Here is a 22,649-nt window from a genome sequence, read left to right as displayed (position 1 = left end):
GCAAAGCAGGCCCTGTGCTTTGGCAGCACACTTCCCAAGTGGCTGCCTTTCATGCATCAACCTTCTCCTCCACAGCCCATCATCACAAGTCAAACTCCCTAACACTTACATGCAGAACCAAAGGCATCAATTCCTTTCCCAGATGAAGTGATCAACTGTTACCATGATGCTATCAACTATTAAGTTGAGCAATTTCTAGTTTACACTGAGAAAAGTTAAAAGGAACACCTTGTCACACCACTGTCTTCAACGAGGGTCCAACAACTGCAAAAATCCTGATTTGGCTCAGCAGCAGTGACCTGTTACAAAGGTTATGTTTTGATAGGCATGTACAGGCAGAACAGTGTGGATTTTTTTTTTTTTTTGGCTGCCATATGACCCCTCCTCCACTTTCCCTTGGGTTAAAGTTATACCACAGGGCATTACTTTTCACAGATATGATTGCATTTATACAGGGGTTTTCACAAGAACAGCCACTATCACAAGCAGATGGACATTTTAGGAAAGCACAGCTGTAACTATGAAAGCATAACATGAGGTCTAAACCTATGGTAAGAACTAGGGGAGAAGATCACATGTAAGTGACCAAGACTAAGGGCTAAGTCTGTGTGGCCAAACACAGATGGATTTAATCATATTGCCCATGCCTCGAACTGGCCAAATGATCACAACCCCAGCAGCACACCGTTTGCTCAACCTGACAACACAGAGACTCATGCTGTAGCAACCACAAGACTTTGGGTTTCAAGTTGATGTGCATCCCACCTGGTGGAGATAGGCAGAGAGAGCTCATGTCTGCTCACAGCTGAATGTGCAGACTCACCTAAAATGCTTTCTTTATCTTAATGTGAGGAAAGAGAAATAATTGTTTTAATTTGATATCAGGAAATCCCTGCAAAGAAAATTCAAAGACATGGCCTAAAGTGGCACTCTAGAACCTGACACATCTGTGGTCAACTTTCATGTAGGATCAAGACAGAGGGAGAGCCTTGGGGAAGAAGAATTCTCTAAACTATGCAAAAAAATGAAAACTAAAACCAAAGAAACCCCATGCCACAATAAGAGCACGTTCCAGCATTTTCACACAACAGACTGATGTATAGATGAAAAGATTAACAAGATCAAAGCCTTCTCGAGAACAAGATGTACATTTTATAAAATGCATTCAAAAGACTCTTAAAAAAAAAAGTAATAATAAAGGCAAGTACAGTCCTGGCTTCCTAACAGGAACCTCACAACTGTACCCACTTAGGCCAGCTCTTACCAGGGAGGCTGCCAGAGCAGCCGGACTGGGGTCTACAGGATGGGTAAAGGGAGGTCACCATTGACAGAGCTCACACTGGCAGCAACTTGCAGGAAAGCTTCTCCTCCCTCATGTCAGCAATACCAGTAAAAACAAGGTTTTGCTGGCATAACTAGCAGAAGTCTACGCCGAGGACTTCTTGTCAGCACAGCTGTGTTGGCCAAAGATCACAGATCCCATCAAAGCCCTGACTGACGGCCTCCCTGACAAAAGCCTGTGATGTGGACCCGCTCTCAACTCCTGTGTGTCAATTTTTGTGCTTGAGTAACAGCCTTGAAATTATCAGGATAACATCTGGATTATGCCAAATGAGACAGAGGCTTCTGGCTCATTAGTCCATAAGTGGTGGTCATCTTTGCAGCCTTTTATCTTGGAAGGACATTAGTAAAAATACACTCTGTTCAGGACACAATCACAACTTCTTTGAGAAGATCCGTACCCCAAATGGGCAGCAGCTGCTGCTAGGATCACTTCAGTCAACAGCTGGACTCGCTGCTCTCCTGCAGATGTCAGCAAGAGCACATCCAGTGGTAAACACTTGGGGGATGGGGTTCTGTCTTAAGCCAAAACAACTATGAGGTAAGATACATAGAAAGCATTTGGTATGACAAACAGTTGCTGTGATAACTAGGTGGGCAGTGCTCAGGTGGCTTTTAAACACTGTTCTGCAGGTGGGGGAGAGGAGGGAAGAGGCAAGCAGTATGGAAGGCAAAGACCTCCATGTCAACACCACTGTGTAAAGACAAGGTTGAAAGCTCTTTCAGCTTAAAAACTGGCTAAGACTAATAAAATCCATCTGCTCACTTGCACTCTGAAATGTGGAGTCCCCAGGATCAGAAGAAAGGGTTAGCGATCCAAACCTGTGCTCACTTCAACACAGGGCAGCAGACAGATAGACTACTGGAAGCACAGCACTTCAAGGTCAACAGTTTCTGCCCCTTCCCTCGCCCCTACTCTCCCCCTTCCTTTTTCTTTTGGTACAGAGTTGAGGACTAAACTCATTTTCACCATCCCTCAACTGACCTCAGCCACATGACCTACCTCAGGTAACACAGCACCGACTGCCTCCATCATAGTTTCAAAGTCGGCGCAAGCACATCCCCCCTGGACAAGAGCCATCCTTCCCAAGAGGCTGAGACAGACATGGTCACAAAGCCCAGGACAAACACTTCTCTGGTGTGCTGATCTTTGCAGCATCTGCCCAGCTCTAAAACCCTGAATGAGCCTCCTGGTTGAAACATGAACACTTGAAACCCATCCTGGCAGAAACGAAGAACTGAACAGTAGGCATTTTCCTGAAATCCACCTCTATCAATGGCTCCTTAAAATTGATTCAGGGAAATATAATCTGTATGCAGCTGACAATGCAAGGCAGGAGGCATAGGAGAAGACATCTGGGGCAGCGCTAAAGGACAGAGGCTGGCAGGAGGGAGGAAAAGTCGGTGGATAAGGAAAAAGGAGTTTTGGAAACAGATCAAGGGGGAAGAATGGGATGGGGCATTGCACATGGAACTCTGGGAGGACACTAGCACCACAGATGGACCTTCTGCTGCTTATATGACTAAGGAGATGACATGAAAAGCCCTTCCATCTTACTGCCACCCTCCCTTTCCAAAATCAAAATATGATTCATTAAACTGTGAGAAAAATCTTTTTTTGTACATTAGCCTATTTTCAAGACTCTAAAAATAACACTCCTGGGCCCATATTTAGCCCTCTGCAGATCTTGCAAAATGAGATTAAGAGCTCCAGTGAGGCAAGGAAGAAAGTAGGGGAGTCAGGGACATGACTGCGGCAGCCCGGCTGCAGGAGAGTGACAGGTGGCTACTGATGCATTAACGCTATTGAGGCAGGTACCATATACATCTATAACTGACATGTTCCACCTCTGTGTGCCTCAGGTTCAAAACAGAGAGTGGTTAGAGATCTGCAATGAAGGTTGCAGCCAGAGGTGGGCAGAATCAGCGTTACTTAGAAATAGGACCATGTTGATATAGAGTCACACATTGGCTGTATCTGTCACAACCATCACTAAGATGTTTTACGTAAGAAACAAATACAACCACCAAAAATCAGTAGACTACTTTGCCATGCCTCTAAAGCCAAAAAAGGTCTTCGTTATCTTTTCTGCACAAAAACGTTCTGCTTGGTAACTGAATCTCTGAGGGAATTGAGTTTAGTTACACACCAGAATAACCATTATTTCTGTCTTCTTTTACTGAGTAACACCATCTACCCATTCCACCCATCAGCAGCTCTCTCTCTAGATAAAGCAGCTCTCTGGGATGCTGAGCATGGGAGTACCTTAGCACCTAAACACAAGTCCTGCCTCAGCTCAGAGGGTGTGAGGACTTCATGCTGCCACCTACCTTTGTTCCCTGCTCAAGCAGTGACTTGGAGGAACAAACCCACACTTGCTACATTTAACAACTGCTTCTCTTACTCCAGGATCCAACCTTGTGTTAGCTCCAGCCCACTTACCCATGGCTGAAGGTGCAGAGCTCTCTCATGCCCTCCCACCTATAGCACCCAAGGCAAGGAAACCCTGATGCTGTATGGTTGACACAACCTCCAGATCTCAGCAACAAAACAATCACCTCCTTTGCTTGCATGTATGGGGTCAGAGAAAGAGGTTTAGATCCTGCTAAAGAGGTAAGACTGCTCCTTGCCTTTTCCCTTACCTCTTCACACTGCGATTCAGGGTACTGCAGTTCTGCCAAGTTGCTTCAACCACGTGTTTACACTGCCTCCTAACAGCAGCCAGCATGCTGCTCCAAAAATCCCTCTCCCAATTGACATCCCCGCACCACTCGTGCACGTAGCTCATCCCAAGCAGCTACAGCCAGCTCAGGGTGGTACAGAGTTACAGTGCACCCTAAGTACGGGGTCTCAGAGGTGTGCGCATTGCTGAACACTGCTCCAGAAGGGCCTGAGGGTGCATGAAACTCTATATTCAGGGTTTGCTTTTGCCTGTGAACAAAACAACTGATATAATTTCCTCCTGTATTGTCTGTGAGGCGTTTGCCTACCAGTGGAGCCACACAGCCAGGATGACAACACACGTCCTGCACTGGCTGAGGCCGAGCCAGGATTGCCTCCTCCTACCCAATCTACCAGTGCTGTAATTGCCCCTGTTCTAGTTCAATCAAGATGCCTGGGTTCACTTAATGGGTTTTTTAATGGCTGTTTTTCCATAACCTGGATCATTTTCCCAGGACTGGCTTAGGTTGTGACTACACCAGTGAATGCGTGTAAACCCAGGGCGAGGGAGGGAGAGCAGCCAGGACAGACTAGGGACAGTAACTTTGTCCCTGGACACCGACATCTGCAGCACAAGCCTCCAGATAACAAAGATGCATGAAGCGAGCACCTGTGGTCCCTCCTAGTTATTTTCCAGTTATTCTCTTCTACTTCACCCTGACTATTTAAGTCCTGAAACCCACAGAGAAAGGTCAGGGTTTTTTAGCTTCATGCAACTTAAGGGGAGACTACAGGTTTGTGTTACAAATTGCTGTGTAAGTTTTCCCAAGTCCGCATAGATTCTTCTATCCTGAATGAACAAAAATAATCTTTTCTGGTTTAGACAGAATTAAAATGTACCCTTTCTGAGGTTTTTTTTTCCCCTCTGAGTTAATCTCTCCTTGGTAACCTCCTACACACTACAAACCATTTTGCACATTTTGAACAGATTTGTTATGCATAAAGCCACAGCACTGGTGCGATATGTCCGACCTGACACCGTGACCACCTTGCTTCCACATTATTCCTTTTCCCAAAACCACATCTGCCTCATCTATTGAAAAGACAAGCTCTCTAGGCTCGGAGCTGCTTTTGTTCCAGCTACATACGGTCCTGTTTGGTGTTTCCTAGTTTCCTACAGCAGGAAGCCGGTCTCTTAACTGGTCCCTTGACATAAACATATATAACCCGTCTCTATAGACAAACATCATACACACACACACACAAAATCCCTTTGCATCTGCAGCCCCTGAACTCACGGGTTTGGCATATCTACCTTGGAGCATGCACTGGTCAGCAGCAACAGGCAGGATATACACTGCAGGGACAAGAATGTGTGTGTTTGTACATGTGCATGCCCAAGAATATGCACACAGAATTAGTAGATTTTAAAAATGCGTAGCTTTTCAAATTATAGGTGAAATATGGATTTGAAACTCAACAGCCAAGTGAAAGGTTTTATCGCCTACAGGAAAGTATTTGTCTGATACTTCACATTTTAACGGACTACCTGGGAATATTCTGCTTGTAGTTAACGTATCTAAACTTTCCTCCCCCACCTTCTTTTTTTTAAATGTCTTTCCCTCAAGGACTGGCACATGATTAAATGCCCTCCTGAATCAGCACTCTTGCCAGTCTGCAGGCAGGGTAGTCAGTAAACTGCAGGAATATCCATTTCATCTAAAACTGGAGATCCACAGCTGAGCTAGTCACCCTAGGCACTCTGTACTGTCAGTGGAAAGCAGGAGACCTAGGCGATTCACCTTCAGGACGAGTGCTTTGCTTCCCACCAAAGGCTGAGAACTAGGATAAATAACTCCAGTGCAGATCTGTTGGGGTGAATCCCATCTCTGGTGCTTCACTGTGGCCAGTGCAGCAATGCCCAATCTCCTGGACATCTCAGTACAACTGAGTAGTCACAACCTGTATTTTGCAGAGAGTTCCAAACTTACTCTGTGCAGAGAGGCAGCAGGAGATGAGCCAGGCCAGATCCAAAAATTGCATGAACTTCATTAAAACAGGCATGACTCCAAAGCTTGTAGGATAGGTCTTATTAGACGAGTTACCAGACACAGCTTTTGGGTCAGAGCCGGCTACTTTCTGCTGTCTCAGAGAACCACATGAGGGAACTCAGCCTTTCTGCAAAGGCTCAGCCATAGGATTATTTTTACATACTTGATTTTTTTTAAAATTTATTTTCTTTGTAAACCAAGAGCAAAACATACGCACTTACGTAACCAATGTTTTCCTCCTTTCAAACGCCTTTTGGTGGTCTCATACCATGTTCACCTATTCCTTCCCCTGAACTGCTCTCCCTCTCCATCCCTCTCCTCTTTCATGGCTGTCACCATAGAGGACAGTGCCACTATGGCAGGTGTATCAAGATTTATCATTACTGCAATGATGGTGTAACAATCTCTGAAACAAAACAGATAGAGAAGTTCTTTCCATTCACCTTAGAAAAAAAAGCCACGGAGGTCTAATTCTGCCCAGCTGATATGTGCAGAATCAAGACCTGCATGCTTGTTTAGGATAATTTTTCATAGGTGCGTTGGTTTCTTCTCTAAATGAAACATTTCTCACAACAGAAAAAAGGGCACCTTTTTTTCTAGCATTTTGCTACTAAGATGTTTCTGTCTTCTCAATGCTCAGTTAGAAGGACCACAAAACAGTAGCCATGCTTACTTGACAAATCCTCCTGTAGACTACAAACACTGTACTACTTTGAGGAGATTTTCAGCTGCCATCTATGGCTATTTCACGTGTACTTTGAGAAGATTTATGTACTATGGATCCTACTGAAAATGCAATAAAACATAAACTGAGCAAGTAAATGGACTTTGTTGATTATTTTTGAATCATTAAGAATACCACAGCAGAATGACTATGGGAAAGAACAGCAGTATCTCTGCATGACTGAGGCATGGGGACTCTTCTGAGGATTATGACCAGATGGGTTGAAAAACTGTTAGAGACATTCAGACCAGCAAGATATTAATTGCAGGGAAATACTTTGTGTCTTATTCTTTTGGGATATTAGAAGTTCAAAGGGGAAAAGACAAAACACCATGGGACCATGGATCATTTCAGAATAGTACACAGAGAATCAAATATACTGTCCAAAGACCACATGAAGCCCATTCAGCTCCTAAGAGAGTACTCAGCCAAAGCAGGCTTTCTAGCTTGGTTAAAAAACAACACAAGAAGCATTTAAGTTATCAATAAAATGTTCTGAGAATAGGCCATCTATTACACTGCTCTCAAGAAAATAATCACATACAATGTACATTGTAACTGCCTTTCAACTATGCTTTCCTGTCATAACTAAAAAACCAAACTGTGATGATCTCTACCTACCATATATATTTTGAGAAAGTATAAATAGGCTTGAGAAATCACTTGCTTACTTACCACTGTCTTGAAAATCTTTAAAAATAAGCTGAAGATTAGTGTATTTAAAAAAAAAAATGCAATTGCCAAGGTAATATAAAGGGACTCCTCTGCACGAGGAAGTAGCCACCATGCGGTGTTTCCCTGGGGTTTTCCGCTTTATTTTTTCCACGATGTCCTTCTCCACTCAGACCTGAGCGTCCAGTGACAAAGAACAGCCTCTCTGGGCTGGTGAATCTCCTGGGCCCTTGCTGCACAAGTACAAGGCAAGACTCAGAAGCTCAAAAGAACTCATTGTTGAAGGCCACTTGTTCAACCATGGCTGGCTTGTCTCTTCAAGTTTGTATGGCTTGGTGCCTCAAGACAATTCTCTCATTACGCTCCGACAGAAAGTTGTCATTGACTCAACACAGCAACGCTCCCTGGCACAGAAGGTTGCAGATATTATCTATTCAAACAAGTCCAACATTTTTTAATACAGAACCTTCTTCAGTGCCAAGGGTTCCACATATGTCTCAAATGACAACAGGTCTGTTCTCCACTGTCTGCTCAAAAACTTTGGACAGCACATTAGCCTGACTCTATCCTTTCTTTACTTTTACTGAATTTTGTTTAGCAAACAACTTATATGGGAAAACAGATTAAAACTTTCAAGAAAGCATTAAACTAGTTAAGTGAAGCTCATATCATCAGTCTCAGTAACAGAAAAACACTCTGACCAAATAGAGTTATAAATTCTTCTGATCAAAATAAGTCGCAAAAAACTGTCTCTGTTACCAAGAATTTCACTTTGGAGTTTAGTGATACATAAGATAAGGATTCAAGACACAAGTAATTATATATTTACAATGAGTAAACAACATACAGAGGTGAATGAAGATGTTTCATTCAGTACAAAAACATCTACAGAAAATCAAATCTTGGCAGGTACTGCATGCAGTCACAAATCCTCATGCTCCTTTTAAATACCGTGCTTGTTTATTCCTGCCTGATTTGTGCTTCAGTCTACAAAACTATAACTACAGGTGGGAAAAAAAAGGGGAAAAAAGCCACCTCTTACCCAGTTTTACTCAGCAAAATGAGCATTCTTGCACTTTGTAGCTAGGAGAAATACGGCAGTCGATTAGGAAGAGCTGAAAATATTTTTGAGGAACATATGAAGGCCATTTGCTTATTCTCCTTAGTTTTCCATGCCTAATAGATGGCAATCATAAACGCTTCCAGAGATTTCTTTCACTGTGCATTACTTCATATTCAAACATTCAGGTACCTCTATACAAGAAATATTAGCAACACTTGCTGTCTTTTCTCTCTTCTAACTAGAGAAGCACTTAGGGAGTATTATTTCCACGTAAAGGAGACAGAAAACTGACTGCATCTGGCTTTCCCCCCCATCTAATTTGCATGAAATCAATATTTTGCAACCCAGAGGTTGGCTACTCTGTGTTTTTGTTTCCTTGAAAGGGGGAGGTGCAGAAAAGGACTTACTGGGGAGAGGTGCAGGGAGGGGACCAAGCTTTTCCATCTCTTAGGACAGTTTAAAAAGAAAGATTGTAATTCTCATGAAATATACAGCATTTACAGTCATGGAAACTGAAGTCCTCGAAAAACATGGCAACAGCAGGGGCTAAATTCCAGTCATTCACAGGGCTGTCCTGGAATGACCACCCTTATGGACAAGAGCATCATTCATTCTCCAGAACCAGCCCTTTGTGCCTTTGCTCATTGACAGCTTAATGCTCCAAAGAAGAAAGTAAGCCCGTTTCCCACAGACAAACACACGCAACTTGTACAGCCAAAATCAGAATTTCGAGATAGTTAAAATATTTTTCTCCATATGATTTTCCTACTTCTCCTCTGCCGCTCTTTAAGTCCCTCTACTTGATATCTTTGGTAATGTGAAGCATCGCCTGTTCTTGGACTTGGCCCTGATTTCATCCCTGTGTGCAGAGGGACCTGTGGAAATACTACATGCAAATCAGGTAAGGACTACTTCTGCCTGCACAGCTTCTACCTTCTGTACACCCACAAAAATGTGAGGTGCACCTCCACGTGAGAATATAACTGAGCCCAAAGTGATGACACAGAGAAACACATATGGTCAAGTCTTCACAAAGTGACAGTAAAAAGATGAACTGTTTATTTAATCTCACTGCTGTATCACCAGTTCACATCCAGCCAAGTCTTTTGTGACCACAGGTCGATTATCTTCACCATCTGGTGGCTTGTGCAATATGGTCTGTAATTTAATAGCAGTCACAGTCCAGTGCACGGGGAAGGAAAGCTCGCACCACAGAAGACACCTTTGCATTTGCTATGAACTGCTCTTCTTACAGGCAGTCCCAAGCAGAGTTAAAGGCCAGTCCAAAACAGGAATACTTATCCCCATATACCATTAAGTGAGGGATGGAGCCGACTGGCAGGCAGAGAGTCTTCAGCAATGCTGGAGGCGCTTAGGCAGAGGTTTTTTTCCATGATTTAGTGCTTCTAAGCTAGCATCATTCACTAACTGAAAAGTCCCTTAAAAGCAAAACTAAAAAACATTGCTTAAATGAGCGCTTAAGGTTTAAAAGTTATGCCGCTCTCTAAACCCAGCTCTTGTTGAACATGTGTTACACATAAGTGAAGCCTGACACACTTCCTGCGTTGGCAGGGAGATAGCAATGGAAAAGCTCACTGAGGCTAGTTTTAGTGATTTACAGCAAAGGGGCAGTGGGGGGGGGGAAATCACATCTTTCTTCAATATGCTTTTCTGCTAACAATATACATGTTCTACACAAAACTAGTCTAAGCCACTTTGCGCTAAAGCTAGAATAAAGTAACATAAAGGTGGCAAAGTCAGTGACTGGCATTTCAGTTAATCCTTCCCAACATCACCTGAGGGACAACATTTACCTCAATTTTAGAGGTCTACATCTAGAGAAATTACCCTGAACTCTCTCCATAGTCAGAGGAGAAACACAGTAGGTTTTCAAATGAGACAAAACTGCACCTTTATTGGAGCACAGCTGAAGTTGGGATCCCCGCTGAGAAATCAGTTGCTGCCCCTCAAATAACGTTACACAACATCCTGTAGCAAGGACTTCTCTAGCTCAGCTACATGATGTTCTCACCTAGCATGGGCATTTCCTTAAAGCCAAGATAAATCACATCATAAATGACCTATTTCTTTCCATCAACTACAAAGGAATCATGGTTGGCTAGCCTCAATGCAGACTTGCTCAAACAGATTTCATCCAGGAAACCTAAGGAGACAGCAACGGCATCCATTTACTGTCTTGGAAGGGCAGACTCCTTCATATACCTTTTGTCATGCATCAGTTATGTATCTTACAAAAGAAACCACATGGGCTTGTCCACAGTCTCCAACCATATACACAATGAATAACAAATTAAGTTTACACAAGCAACTCTGTTTCTTTCCATTTCTAACCTTTGAGTCCTGGGCATGCTACGATAATGTTCTTGCATCTTACATAAACCCACTGCAAATCTACTGATTCCTCATATATTAAAGGAGAAAATTATTATGGAGGATGGGACACATGCTTGTACAACATTCTCAGGGGAACATCAGGAATTGTGGATCTTACTGTTGCCCTCAAAGGGGAGAATGGTTTAGTGGTCACAAACAGCAATGCCAAGAACACAGATTTGAACCACTTTTTTTGAAGGCTGCACAACTAAGCAGGTGACATATGGGTCTGCTGTACTGGTTTCCTCTGTCCACAGAATGGACTAGAAGGAAGAAGCAAGATAAGAAAGCCAACGTATTAGTTTCTATCCTCTGGCTCAGGCTTTCACTGTATACAATCCAAGACCAAGCACAATGTACCTTAACAAATTTTCAAGCAAAGGTACTGTTCTTGAGGGAAGTGGCAGCAGGCTCCACTGGCCGTATCCACTGCTTCCTAACTGCAGATGGAAAGGATCCAACCCTTTCATGAGAGCTACTCCAAAGCTTTGAACACTTCAGGCATTATCCTGTAAGTCAACAGCTAACTCAAAATGAAAGTCCCTACTGATAAAAGCTATAGCATTAGCAAGAAGACTTAAGAGAAGTAGTATAAAATGCACAGACATGTCTGCCTGTAGGTGCAGGAGAAAATATCACCTATAGGACTTAGTAGCAAGACTCTCACCTAATAACCACCAAGTTCCCAGATCTGTAAGAGATATTTATGTACCTCAATCCCTCTGGTAATGTTGGCTGTAAGATGTTTTTAAAATCTCATCCCAAATTACAAAGCATCTATGAATTTCCAGTTCATTTTCACTTCCAACTACTTCTATTCAATTCTGTTCTTGCCTGATCTATAACTTATGTTAAAACTTATGGCAGTGTATTTGCTAAAAATTCCCTCAAAAAAATGCATTCCCTAAATCAAGTCTAAACAGCTTCAGATTTGAGATCAGGAAGGGGGTGGAGGGGAGAACCTAAAAGTGCTTTGTTGTTTTTCTGTTGGCGTTTGTTTTTTTTCCCCTATGAAACTAACTGAAGCAGCCAGAAGTTATTTAGAGTTAGTTTATGAAGTGAAAATTCTATAAATTGTAGTGGAAAGGCAATTTAATCTTAGTTCCAGATATTGAAATGCTAAATATACATTAAAAATAAAACCTTCATACAGGTTATTACTAAATACATTGGAGAAAGATTTAGGAAAAATACTGCACATGCATTCAGTAGGAATCCCCAGTGGTTGTCTCATTTACCTCATTACACACATGTGCGCACACACACAGAGTGTTAATTGCACTCCAAAAGAAAACTGCAGGCCCAGACTGCAAGAAATGATGTGGGTCCTTCCCTTGGTTCCCTCCTCCTGATGGACGCCTACTATTCTTCTAAAAATTCCCCACAGAAAAAGAGAGTGCTAATTGTAGTTATCACAAAGTGTTTTTCCGTCGTCACAGAAATTTAATTCCTGAAATTGAGTCAATGCGCATGCAGAGGTAGAGACTGAGTAGAGGTAGGAGTGATGATGGATCCACGTAGCAATTCATTCTAGCAGGGAAAATTTAAATACACATCAAGAGCATAATCCAATAATTGGCAGATCCACTTCAAAATCTTGAAAGCTTATTTTCAGCCTCTTGAAGCTAACTGATGCAACACCTTCCTGTGAGAACACAATGTAGCCTGGGCACTTGTCTCCCATACCAGAGTTACCACAAAATGCATTAGTTCCCACTTCAGGGCTTATTCTCTTACATTTTTCCAGGAACAATGTGGGACTTCTTTTTGTCCTCTGAAGTAACAAGGTGCTTAGCTCAAATCTCAGTATCTGTTAAGACTTGGGAGTTTGTGCTGTCTTGTGCCAAACAAAGCTGCACAAGACGCTCAGGCGTGTAAGGAAAGGGCTAGAACAGAGAACATGCTCATGTCACTGTATCAGTCAATTTATGACCTCATTTGCAATATCAGAGGCAAGGCCACATCTCAGAAAGATCAAAGAAATAGTAAGAACAATGTCTCACAGAACTGACTTCAAAAAAAACTTGTAGAGTTGTCACATGACAGAAATGTTCATTCAGAGAAAGTTGGACAAAGAATTACAAGACCAGAAAGAGGACGTTTATTCTCCTCTCAAGACCTGAAAGAAATCAGTGTTAGCTGATCACCACTCATAATAAATCTTCCATTTAGGAGCTAGCACTAGGCTCCAACAGCAAGCCCGGAGAGCAAACAGTAACGCACTAGCAGCAATCGATTTGAGAACTGGTTGTTTGACTTGCACTGGCAATACCAACACAAGAAGCTGTCCACGGGTAGAGGACAGATCTTCATCCCACCTTCCAGGCTTGTTCTCCAGCATCAGACACTCTCAGAAATGAAGAGAGAAATGGTTAATGCATGAATTCCTCTAGGAGAGATAAAGTCAACCTGAGCTAGCAGAAACTGTCCCCTCCTCCCTGCACCCTAATACAAGTAGGACCACAGGAATGTATTTTCTCTAGGCCTGCTTACCATTGACAGTCAGTCACTCAAGCATTAGGCAAGAACCAGCTTTATGCCTACACAGAACTGTGTGGCAGCCACTCACACCACCTCTGCCAGAGCAAGCTTCAGGTGAAGCATGGCAGGCTTATGCTGAATTCAGGCTCCACAGAGCTGATGCAGGTTAAGAGCAAGAAGCATTTTACCAGCAGAGGCACATGCTCACACCTGGCCTGAAGTGCTTTTATTCTAATTAAGTAATTCTCTGCTATACCATCTCTCCTCAAACACTATTCTAAAATGAAAGGGGAGCAGCAATTGTTCCAACCATGGCAGAACTTTAGTTTGCTTAGAAATTAAAAAAAAAAAAGAAAAAAAGAAGAGGGAAGACTGTGAAGAAATCACTCTGCAAATTACAGGAACTGCAGCACAGCAAGGAAGTATAGGCTTCTAATGGCCTCCAGTAAACAATACATACGCATCTTCTGCCTGAAAAATCTATCATGCAGCCAAGCGACATTCCTCTGTGGACACTGGTCTTGACTGCTAGTGCGTACAGAGGCCCTGTTGGATGGGGAACCAGACAAGCCCAGGAGAGCTGGAATCCCCATCCAGACAGCTTACAATTCACACAGATAAGGTGACAAAATGGGGGAAAGAGTCATAAGACCCAATCAGGGTTACAAGGAAAAGATGTTGAGACACCGTACTACCAGGAAGGAAAGACAACTCCGATTCTAGAAAAAAAATGTTGCTTTGTTCTCTACTTCTAAAGGTAATTCCCAAGTGTCACCAAACTGTGAAAAGGCAGTTGAGTTGTGCATCAAAACTGGAAAAAGAAATTTACTTACGCAAACTTCAGTTAAAAAAAAAGTAAAAAAATAGTTTGTGTAATTTTTTTTTATACTATTATACAGTTATAGCTGTAGCAGTATTTACAGTCTTATGTATATTCATATCAATGAATCACTTGGCCTCACCCTAAAAACTATGCTTTCTGCATGCTGGAGTAACTGAAAACACCAACTTCAGGAGGAAAAAACTTCAGATATATTACAAACTTCTTTACCCAGGCATGTTACTGTTTGTAGTAGGTAAAAGGTGTAAACTATCATTAGATTACACATAAACTACTGATTCATTTTCAAATCTTAACTTAATATTGGCTAGTAAGCTGCCTTTAGAAAGAAACAGTCGTGTTCCTGACACTTATGAGCAGGTGGACTTTCTGTTATTAATTATGGACTACTGAGACAACACTCAAGGGACAAAAAAATTATCATCATTGTCAAAGAAATTAGTTTTGCATTTAGAGGTTTTTATGCAATTTCACTGTGTTTAGATTGTACAAAGGTGCTCAACCACAGCTCAGAAATGCTAAGAGTTGTTACTAGAATGTACCAACACCAATAGTTTTATACTCAGGGACATTTTTTTAAAGCAAATGTATATCAGCAAGCACCTTGGTTTCATAAGAGAAATGCATAGATAGCTTTCAAAACTTCTATGACACTGAAATAGAACTCTGAATTTATAATTAACTAATCTAATAACAGACTTAAAAGAGCCTTGTTTGGACCTTTTTATGTCAGAGCAATTTTTTGTGACAAGATTATTTTTATCAGCTTGGAGATAGCAATCTTCCTCTGAAAGAAGATACTTCCAAGGACGCAGTGTTTACAAACAAGCATGACTTCTCAAGGGAGAACATCTCTTATATATACACACAACAGGAAAAAAAGGATATACAACTGGCAGGTTAAGGATTTCACTTACTTAAAGCACTTAAAAGAAAGTGGAGTTCCTTTGAAAATTCATCTCCAAGTGTGGGTTGCAGAGTCAGCTTTTTGAAGATTAAACAACTTTATAAAGAAGGAAATAATATGGTAGAGATTAAACTTCAATTTCACCTGTTTGACTTTGGGTCCTTTCATTCTTTGGCTACATAAAATTTGGCATTAACCTTAAAGCTGACATCATTTTACCATACCCAAACTCAAAAGAGCAAGCAATGTCCTCTGAAGGAGGCCACAATATATATATTTTTTTCTTTTTTAAGACAAAACTTACATACCCTTAAATCTGGAGAGAAGTTGTCTGCTGAGGTGGAGACTGAGTCGGATGATATAGCGGAAGCAGATTTGGTGTGAGTAGAATGGTCCGAGTGAGAAGTGGAAGCACTATAAAGAGAAACACCACAGTGTATCAAAACCATGCTCGAGAATGCTCAAAAGCCAGCAAGCACAGCCACTCGTTTACAGTCATATAAGGCATTTTTCACTATTTCCACCCTTTCCATTCTCAGTTATTCAGCCCTCAGCAGTGGTTTAAGAGAACCTGTTTTACTCGCCCTTGCCACAGATTACCAAAGCGCACACAACTCATTACCAAATCTCAATTCAGACTGAGCCAAGGTTATCATGATCACACACACTTGATCAAATCCTAAATTACAGAAACTAAGGGCCTCCATTTCAGGCTTTCAGATGGGAGATATTAGTGCGCTGCAAGGGGATGAAAACAGACAGACTCCTGAACGCATGCCAGCACAACTCCAACCGCAGCTTTACAGCAGTGGAAGAAACTCAGAATAAAAACTCTTTTCATCACACATAACTTTCCTCCTTCAGGTATAAGTACAACCCTCAGGAGAATTAAAAAGACTCTCTCAGCATACCTCTCTGGTGATACAAAGTGCGATTTGCTAAACAGCAAAGCAAAACAGTTATTTTCTTTTTCTACAGAGTTTTTCTAGTACAGCTGTAAGCAATTAAAATAAGCTTATTTTATAGCATTTTTATGCTGCGACCTCTCCTACAACCATAATTGCTTAAAATTAGCATTTGATAATAATGCTCTTAAAACCCCAGATGACTGTAAAGAAAGTTCCTCCGTGGTACAACATTATTCCCTGAAGCCACAGTACAGCAGCGAACGCTACCTGCGCCAATTAATTCCCACACTCTTACCGACCCCAGAAAGGTTTTACCTTGGTATAAAGACACTCTTAAGGATCAGCTCTCAGGCTTGCAAGCCTAGACTTGGCTGAAGCAGAATACCGCCAGGAGTATTACCGTTACTACTTGTATTAATTAGACATGTGACAACCTAGAAACAGCTATATCTAAGCTTCCAAAGGGCCTGGAGATCTGTTAATTGTCTGAAAATTGTTTTGCTGCTGGTAAACAGCCACCAAAAAGCTAAAATGTTCTGGTTTTATTTCTGTTCTTCAGAGTTTGGCAAAGTATTGCACAGGCAGTGTTAAAAACATGAAGGACTACAGCAAATTTGGCCTCTTGGGAGGTCAAGTCCTTTCTCTCCAAGGATTAAAGAGTATTGGCAACTCTTTCATCCTATGAAGTAGAAACTTAGAAACGGAACCTTTGGGAACAGTAAAAAATTATTTAAAATAAACGATACTGGTGTGCCAATCGAATAGCACAATTTCACTGAATGCATTTGTTGTACATGGTTCAACAGCTAATCACTCAGCTTTCCTACTTACTCAATCCTTGTGGTGTTGCCAGTTAAACTCCTGTCATTTCAGATGGACGGTGGCACTTGTGCACACAACACTGCTCATGCTGCAGCAGCCCCACAGTCTCCGTCCCACACAGAAAATAGTCTTACACTAAAATAACAAGGACTGAATCTGCAAAGCCTCCTGTTCTTACGGATCAAAGGGCCTCACACATACGCTGAATTTGTGTAGTCTCACAACAGAACTGATATAAAGTGTGCGCTGCTGCTGAACGGGCTGCTCACATTCCATTCTCTTCCTCCTCCTCTCAACCTGGGCTGCACACTGCTGCTATCTCCATTGTGCTGGACGAGCATCACAGGATGCATGGTTCAATTTGCTGATCTGCCAGGACAGTAAACTATTAATAAACATGAAGAGAGTCTTCTGTTGGATAACAGGACTGACTGGATTCATTACATGACTGTATAAATCATCAGATGCAGCACACGGAGAGGGAGGGAATCTGTATCTGGAGATGATGAGGAAGGCTGAGAGCACTTCTGCGCACAGCAGCCTGCAGGCATGCTAAATTAGGCTTAGCACTAAACCACATTTTTATATTACTTTACTTAAACGAGCTCAGACCCCTGGATGTGTTGCCTTGAGATTCCTTTCAGCCTGGTTTCTGCATGGTCAGCCTTCATCTTCCAAGCGTTCACCCTTGTGTTTGCAACTTTAATTAGTTTGACTTTTAAAGGGGGAAGGGGAGAAATCACACTTAATTTAATCTTTGCACAAGGCAGCGCCAGTTTATTGTATAGCAAGTCATAAGGAAATGGTACTTAAAGTTACCAAGGAAGAGTAAGCAGATACTGTAGATGCCTTTATCACCAGGTGACAACTCTGACTCCTGTCCCTGGGTCTCCATCGTGCCTTCTCCCATGCTGGCTCCAGCCGGGGGAGCCAGAGGCTCAAAGTAAGCCTCCAGAAGCCATGCCTTCTAGCTCCCTCCCCTTTCAGGGCCCAGAATTTTGTGTATTTAGATGGATTTTACAGGTCAGCAACTTTGCTGAGTTTACAAGTCATTTAGCACAGGTGTAAATAACTAAGCAAGGGGCACACCAGCAGCTAGCCTGGACCCCATGCACCACGCTGGACATCTTACTCACCCAACGACCATCACTAAATCACTGAGCACAGTAACCTATTAGGAGAAGCATTTGCATCAAGAATTTCATATCCTTTAGTCACAGAAAGGGAGCTGGAAAAGCTGGAAAGGTTTAATGGAGTGTGCTAGTCTCTCTGTCCCTAAACTAGGACAAGCTACACCCAAACAACTCCCTAAACCTGTCCGTCTAACCTGCTCTTAACAGCCAGGGAGGGAGAGGGCTAACAAAAGGATCAAAATTTCACCAGTTTTTCTGCTTACGCAACTTGTCTGCCCTCATACATTCCCAGTGCCTACCTAATACACAAGCAGCAATTATCTAATCATTGTAGATCAAAAATTTTTATGAAATTGTCAATTAATTTCACTTTGGCAGACTAAGGGGCAAACTGCTTTACGCAGGGGAAAAAGTAAAAAAAAAAAAAAGAGAACCATAACTCACAGCATGTCTGAGCTGTGAAAGTGTTTTGTGTTTGTTGATCACGCTTGGCTTCAAGTGGGTTTTAATGAAGGAAAGCATTTGCATTTTAGAAGTGGATTTTCAAAAGCTCCCTGCACCAGTGTCCCTCTGCTCCCGCAGAAACCACCGGTGAAGCCTCCCTCCAGCAACAGCAGCACGAGCTTTTGGGAAGCGCCGCCTGCACACACAGTGAACAATACCGCTTGGATTATGCAGCTCTGCGCAGTATGCATAGGTTGCATATGCTTGGCTCACTGCCTCTGTTCTCCTCATCCATCATTTATAGTGAGCTGAGATGGAACGAAGGAGCAGACAACCGAAACGCCACTGGCTTGCGGCTCCCTCTTCTTATCGTTGTCAGGCAGTTGCACAATTCCAGCTCTGCTGCTTAGCAAACTAATTAACCTGATGTCCTTGCATGCACATGAGAAGTTTATTAACTTCAGTGGTTTAGTCAATCTCAAGCTCTTCTCTGCTGCCAATGCAAAAGGAAAGATCCTCAAACCACGCAGTTTCACGTGGCTTCAGATGGGGAAGAGTATCCTGGGGCTGACACACAAACTCAGAGTGAGGAGACCAGAGCTCCCTCCACGCTTTGCCACCAGCCCTTCTGCATCATTTTGGGCAAATCATTTACTCTGGTTTCTGTCACAGCTTCTGCTCATTATCCCAGCTTTTGCCAATGTAGTTAAAGCTGTCTCGTACAATGCTTCTGGCAGTATGACAGGGTACTTCTGGTATCATGCTGAGGACCTCGCCGAGGATGCTCTGTTCTCACAGGGACACAGCCCCATCAGCTGTGTTCCACCAGTAAGACAACACAGAGCAAACCTGAGGGATGGTACAGGCACAACGGTCAGATGTAACTGCTGGGTTCAGGGACACCTGACAAACACTTGAGAACACAGGTAGGTTTGGGCAGATTTCAGCAAGGGTTAAAAATCACTGGAGCTGTGCCAATCACTGCTAGCTTAAGGTCTAGTTCAATACACTTAATAAACATGCAAAATAACGATATTATCTCTGAACCTCATTAAGGTTCTAGGAAACAACATATACTCAGGTTCACAAAATACTCCAAGCTCTTCCTACAGGAAAGAAAGAGAGTGCAGATGTTCCTGTGAGGAACCTGTGAAGACCAAGGACCTCCTGGAGCATTTCTCTTCCCATGCTTCAGGCCCAGGCAGCTCCACACTATCCTTGCTGATGGACGTCTGTGTTAAGTGCCAAGAGAGACCCCTACCAACAGTTCAAAAGCACCTTCAGGGAAAGCACCTTATGCCTGTTACTGCCATCCCTGTTTCTCCTCTCCTTCCTCCCTCCCCATGCAGAAGCAGCAAACAGGTTTAGGATGCAATTAACACTGATCTATGTCTTTCACCTTAGTAATTATTTTTATTATTTGAACGTGTTTCTTATGATCAGATTTTGAATGATAAATGAGTCCAAATGAGAGCTGTCAGCACAATGGTCTTGTACAGTATCTGCACGCAGTATTAACCCCTTGGCTATATGGAATACATATATGCAACTAATAAGAGAATTACAATGGAAACCAAGCACAATGACTCAACTCCTGATAAAGTGTTCATTGTTATTATTAGGACGATCCCACAACACACCAGGTGGTTTTCAAACATAATTCAGACTCAGACAGATGCCCTCCGGTGATTCTTGTTCAGGCAATTCAAAGGTATTACTGCATCTGTAGCAGAATTGAAGGTATGCCAGTGTGCTTAGCTTAAACTGTCAACAAAGATGTAGAGAAGCTGCAAACAGAAGTGTCTGAGACACGCAAACTTATCCCTTTAAACTATGAAAGTTCAGGGGAAATATTTTGGGGGAAAGCAGTGATAAGGTCTTAAGCCACTTCAAAAAGTATCATTAAATGGCATCTGTCAGAGTCATCCGAGTCAATCTCTACCCTCAGACCCCTGCAACGTAAAAAATGTGATGTATAAGAAAGCCAAAGAAAAGAAATAAAAACTTGTAGTTGCCATTTGTTTTGCTGTTACAGAAAGAGTTTGACTCTGAAGTTACTGCTTTCCTAGTGTAGAGAAGCAACAGTTTTACCTGAAAGGAGAAAGCACAAGTACAGCTTCTGAAGAGAGCAATTTGACCTCATGAGGGTCTGAGCATGACACAGTGAACTCAGGTCAGGTAAAAGATAAACACAAAGATGCAAGGGAAGTGCCAGAATCAAACAGTGAAGCCCCACAGCTCTAACTTCATGCAGACAAATGCACCGTTTATGCAGGACTGAGTCTTCCTCCCTGTATCCTTACCCCTATTGTAGGGAATTTAATACCACATTCTTTGTACTCCAAACCCAGGATATTTTTCCACCCTCCAGAGGAAAGAAAAACTCCTAGGAGATATTTACAAAGAACTTTCTGTGAGCATAAGGCCTAAGGATGACAACGCTACACAACCTCTTCTCTTAGGCCATGGGACCCAAGAAGAAAGTCACGACAATCAATTTCATGTATCACATAAACTTCAAAACTTCTGGCAAAATTTGAGACAAAGGGCATGACATTAATACGAGGGGTGATCGGGATGAGCCATCCCAGCTTGTAATTGCTGAGAATGGTTATTTCCGAGCAGGCTCTTAGAGGTGTGCCTCTTTCTGTTCAGCAAGAACATCAAAAATATACACATATATTCCTTCTACTATACTTCTGTTCATCAAGAACATAAAAAAATATACACATACACACCTTCCCAAAGATAAGAAACAATCCTACGCAGAAAGGAACTGGGTACGATGAGGGCAGTGAGACAACAGGACAGGTTGCCCAGAGAAGTTGTGGATGCCACATCTGTGGAAGCATTCAAGGTCAGGTTGGACGGGGCTCTGAGCAACCTGATCTAGTGAAAGATGTCCCTACCCATGGTAGGAGGGTTGGAACTAGATCACCTTTGAAGATGCCTTCCAACCCAAACCATTCTATGATTCCATGCATTGCAACTTCCCGAGAAACTACTGTTAATTTTTGAAGACACTTGTTCAGACTTTGAAAACTAAGGAGGAGACCTTTGTCTTGCTTCAGAATAAGATACTTGCTCAACCCCCCCCCCCCAAAAAAAAACAACCAAAAAACCCAGAGACGATAAAAAAAAAAAAAATCAAGTTCTGATTTCTAAAGCTCCTCTTCGAAATCCCTGAGTGGGAACCTGCATATGAGAACTCTGCAAAAACTCTGCGAAAAACTGATGGCACGGGAGGAAACGCACCTCTAGAAAATATGCCATTTTTATTTACAGCATATGCATACGGCTTGAGGACACCTATTTTTTTGTACCACTGTCTGGCTCACTCATATAAATAACACAACCAAAATGCAGTCAGTGATGATAAAGTCACTTCTCCAGCACCTTCCTTATGAATATTCCTTCCCTCCCAGTACAAGAAGTAGCTTCTTCATTGCTTGCAAAGGTGTGCCAATTACTCAAGACACTAATTGGCATGAGCTGCTCACACCATTTTTTCTGTATCAAACAATGTTTTGTTTCAATAGTCATTGAACTGACATGGAAAACAGGTGATAAAATGCACCACTGAGCAATAGAGTTTCAGACACAGAGGTCATAAATGAGAAAAACACCGCAGAGGGCAAATTTCCATTTCCTCTCTTCCTGTTTTTTTAAAAGTTTCTCATTATGTACATTCCTAAATCAAGGTGAAAACTGCAAATTAATGATGACTAGTGGCAAATACAATTTAATTTGGAAGCTTCAGATGCCAAGAGAGCAGGATCCAACTGGATCAAACTCACAGCAGGGCCATGAATAGAAGCACCTGCAGCACTTGGGCACTTGTCTTAAAAGTATAATGACACAGAGGTATTGAGCACTCAACTTCCCAAATTCAAATGGTCAACTCTTTCTCCTCAATACTTTCAACACCCCTGTTTCTTTCAGAGAAAGAAAAAGAAGTACTGAAAAACCTTCTGGGTCATATCAGAGCAGAGCAAGACAAATGGGTGCTTGTTCCCCAAGAATATGACTTTGTCCTAGCTAGTACTGGCTGAACTGGCCTGGGAAATCCAGCTGCTGCCCACATCAGTCTCTCCCATTTACAGCAGCTCTCTGCTAAGGCTAAGTGGTCCCTATAGTCCTTATCTGTATATAATACCTAAGGGTACTCAGAAGTCCCTTGTATGCCCCTCTTCAGGCAAGCACTTG

General features: G+C 42.3%; 1 protein-coding gene across 6 annotated transcripts in view; it reads right to left on the bottom strand.

The window, feature by feature from the left end:
* The window catches only part of MTMR2 (myotubularin related protein 2), a 64,087-nt gene that overhangs the window by 27,174 nt on the left and 14,264 nt on the right, over positions 1 to 22,649 (bottom strand). For 5 of the 6 annotated variants that reach the window (XM_074860216.1, XM_074860218.1, XM_074860221.1 and 2 more), the window contains exon 2: positions 15,445 to 15,550. In XM_074860216.1, coding sequence (XP_074716317.1) covers positions 15,445 to 15,550 — 106 coding nt within the window. Of the gene's footprint in view, positions 1 to 15,444; positions 15,551 to 16,359; positions 16,378 to 22,649 lie in introns of those variants that run through there. The other variant, XM_074860222.1, reaches the window with a different exon arrangement.

This window comes from Strix uralensis, chromosome 2, assembly GCF_047716275.1.
Source record: "Strix uralensis isolate ZFMK-TIS-50842 chromosome 2, bStrUra1, whole genome shotgun sequence".
Classification (NCBI taxonomy): domain Eukaryota; kingdom Metazoa; phylum Chordata; class Aves; order Strigiformes; family Strigidae; genus Strix; species Strix uralensis.
This window is presented reverse-complemented; position numbering and strand designations above follow the sequence as displayed.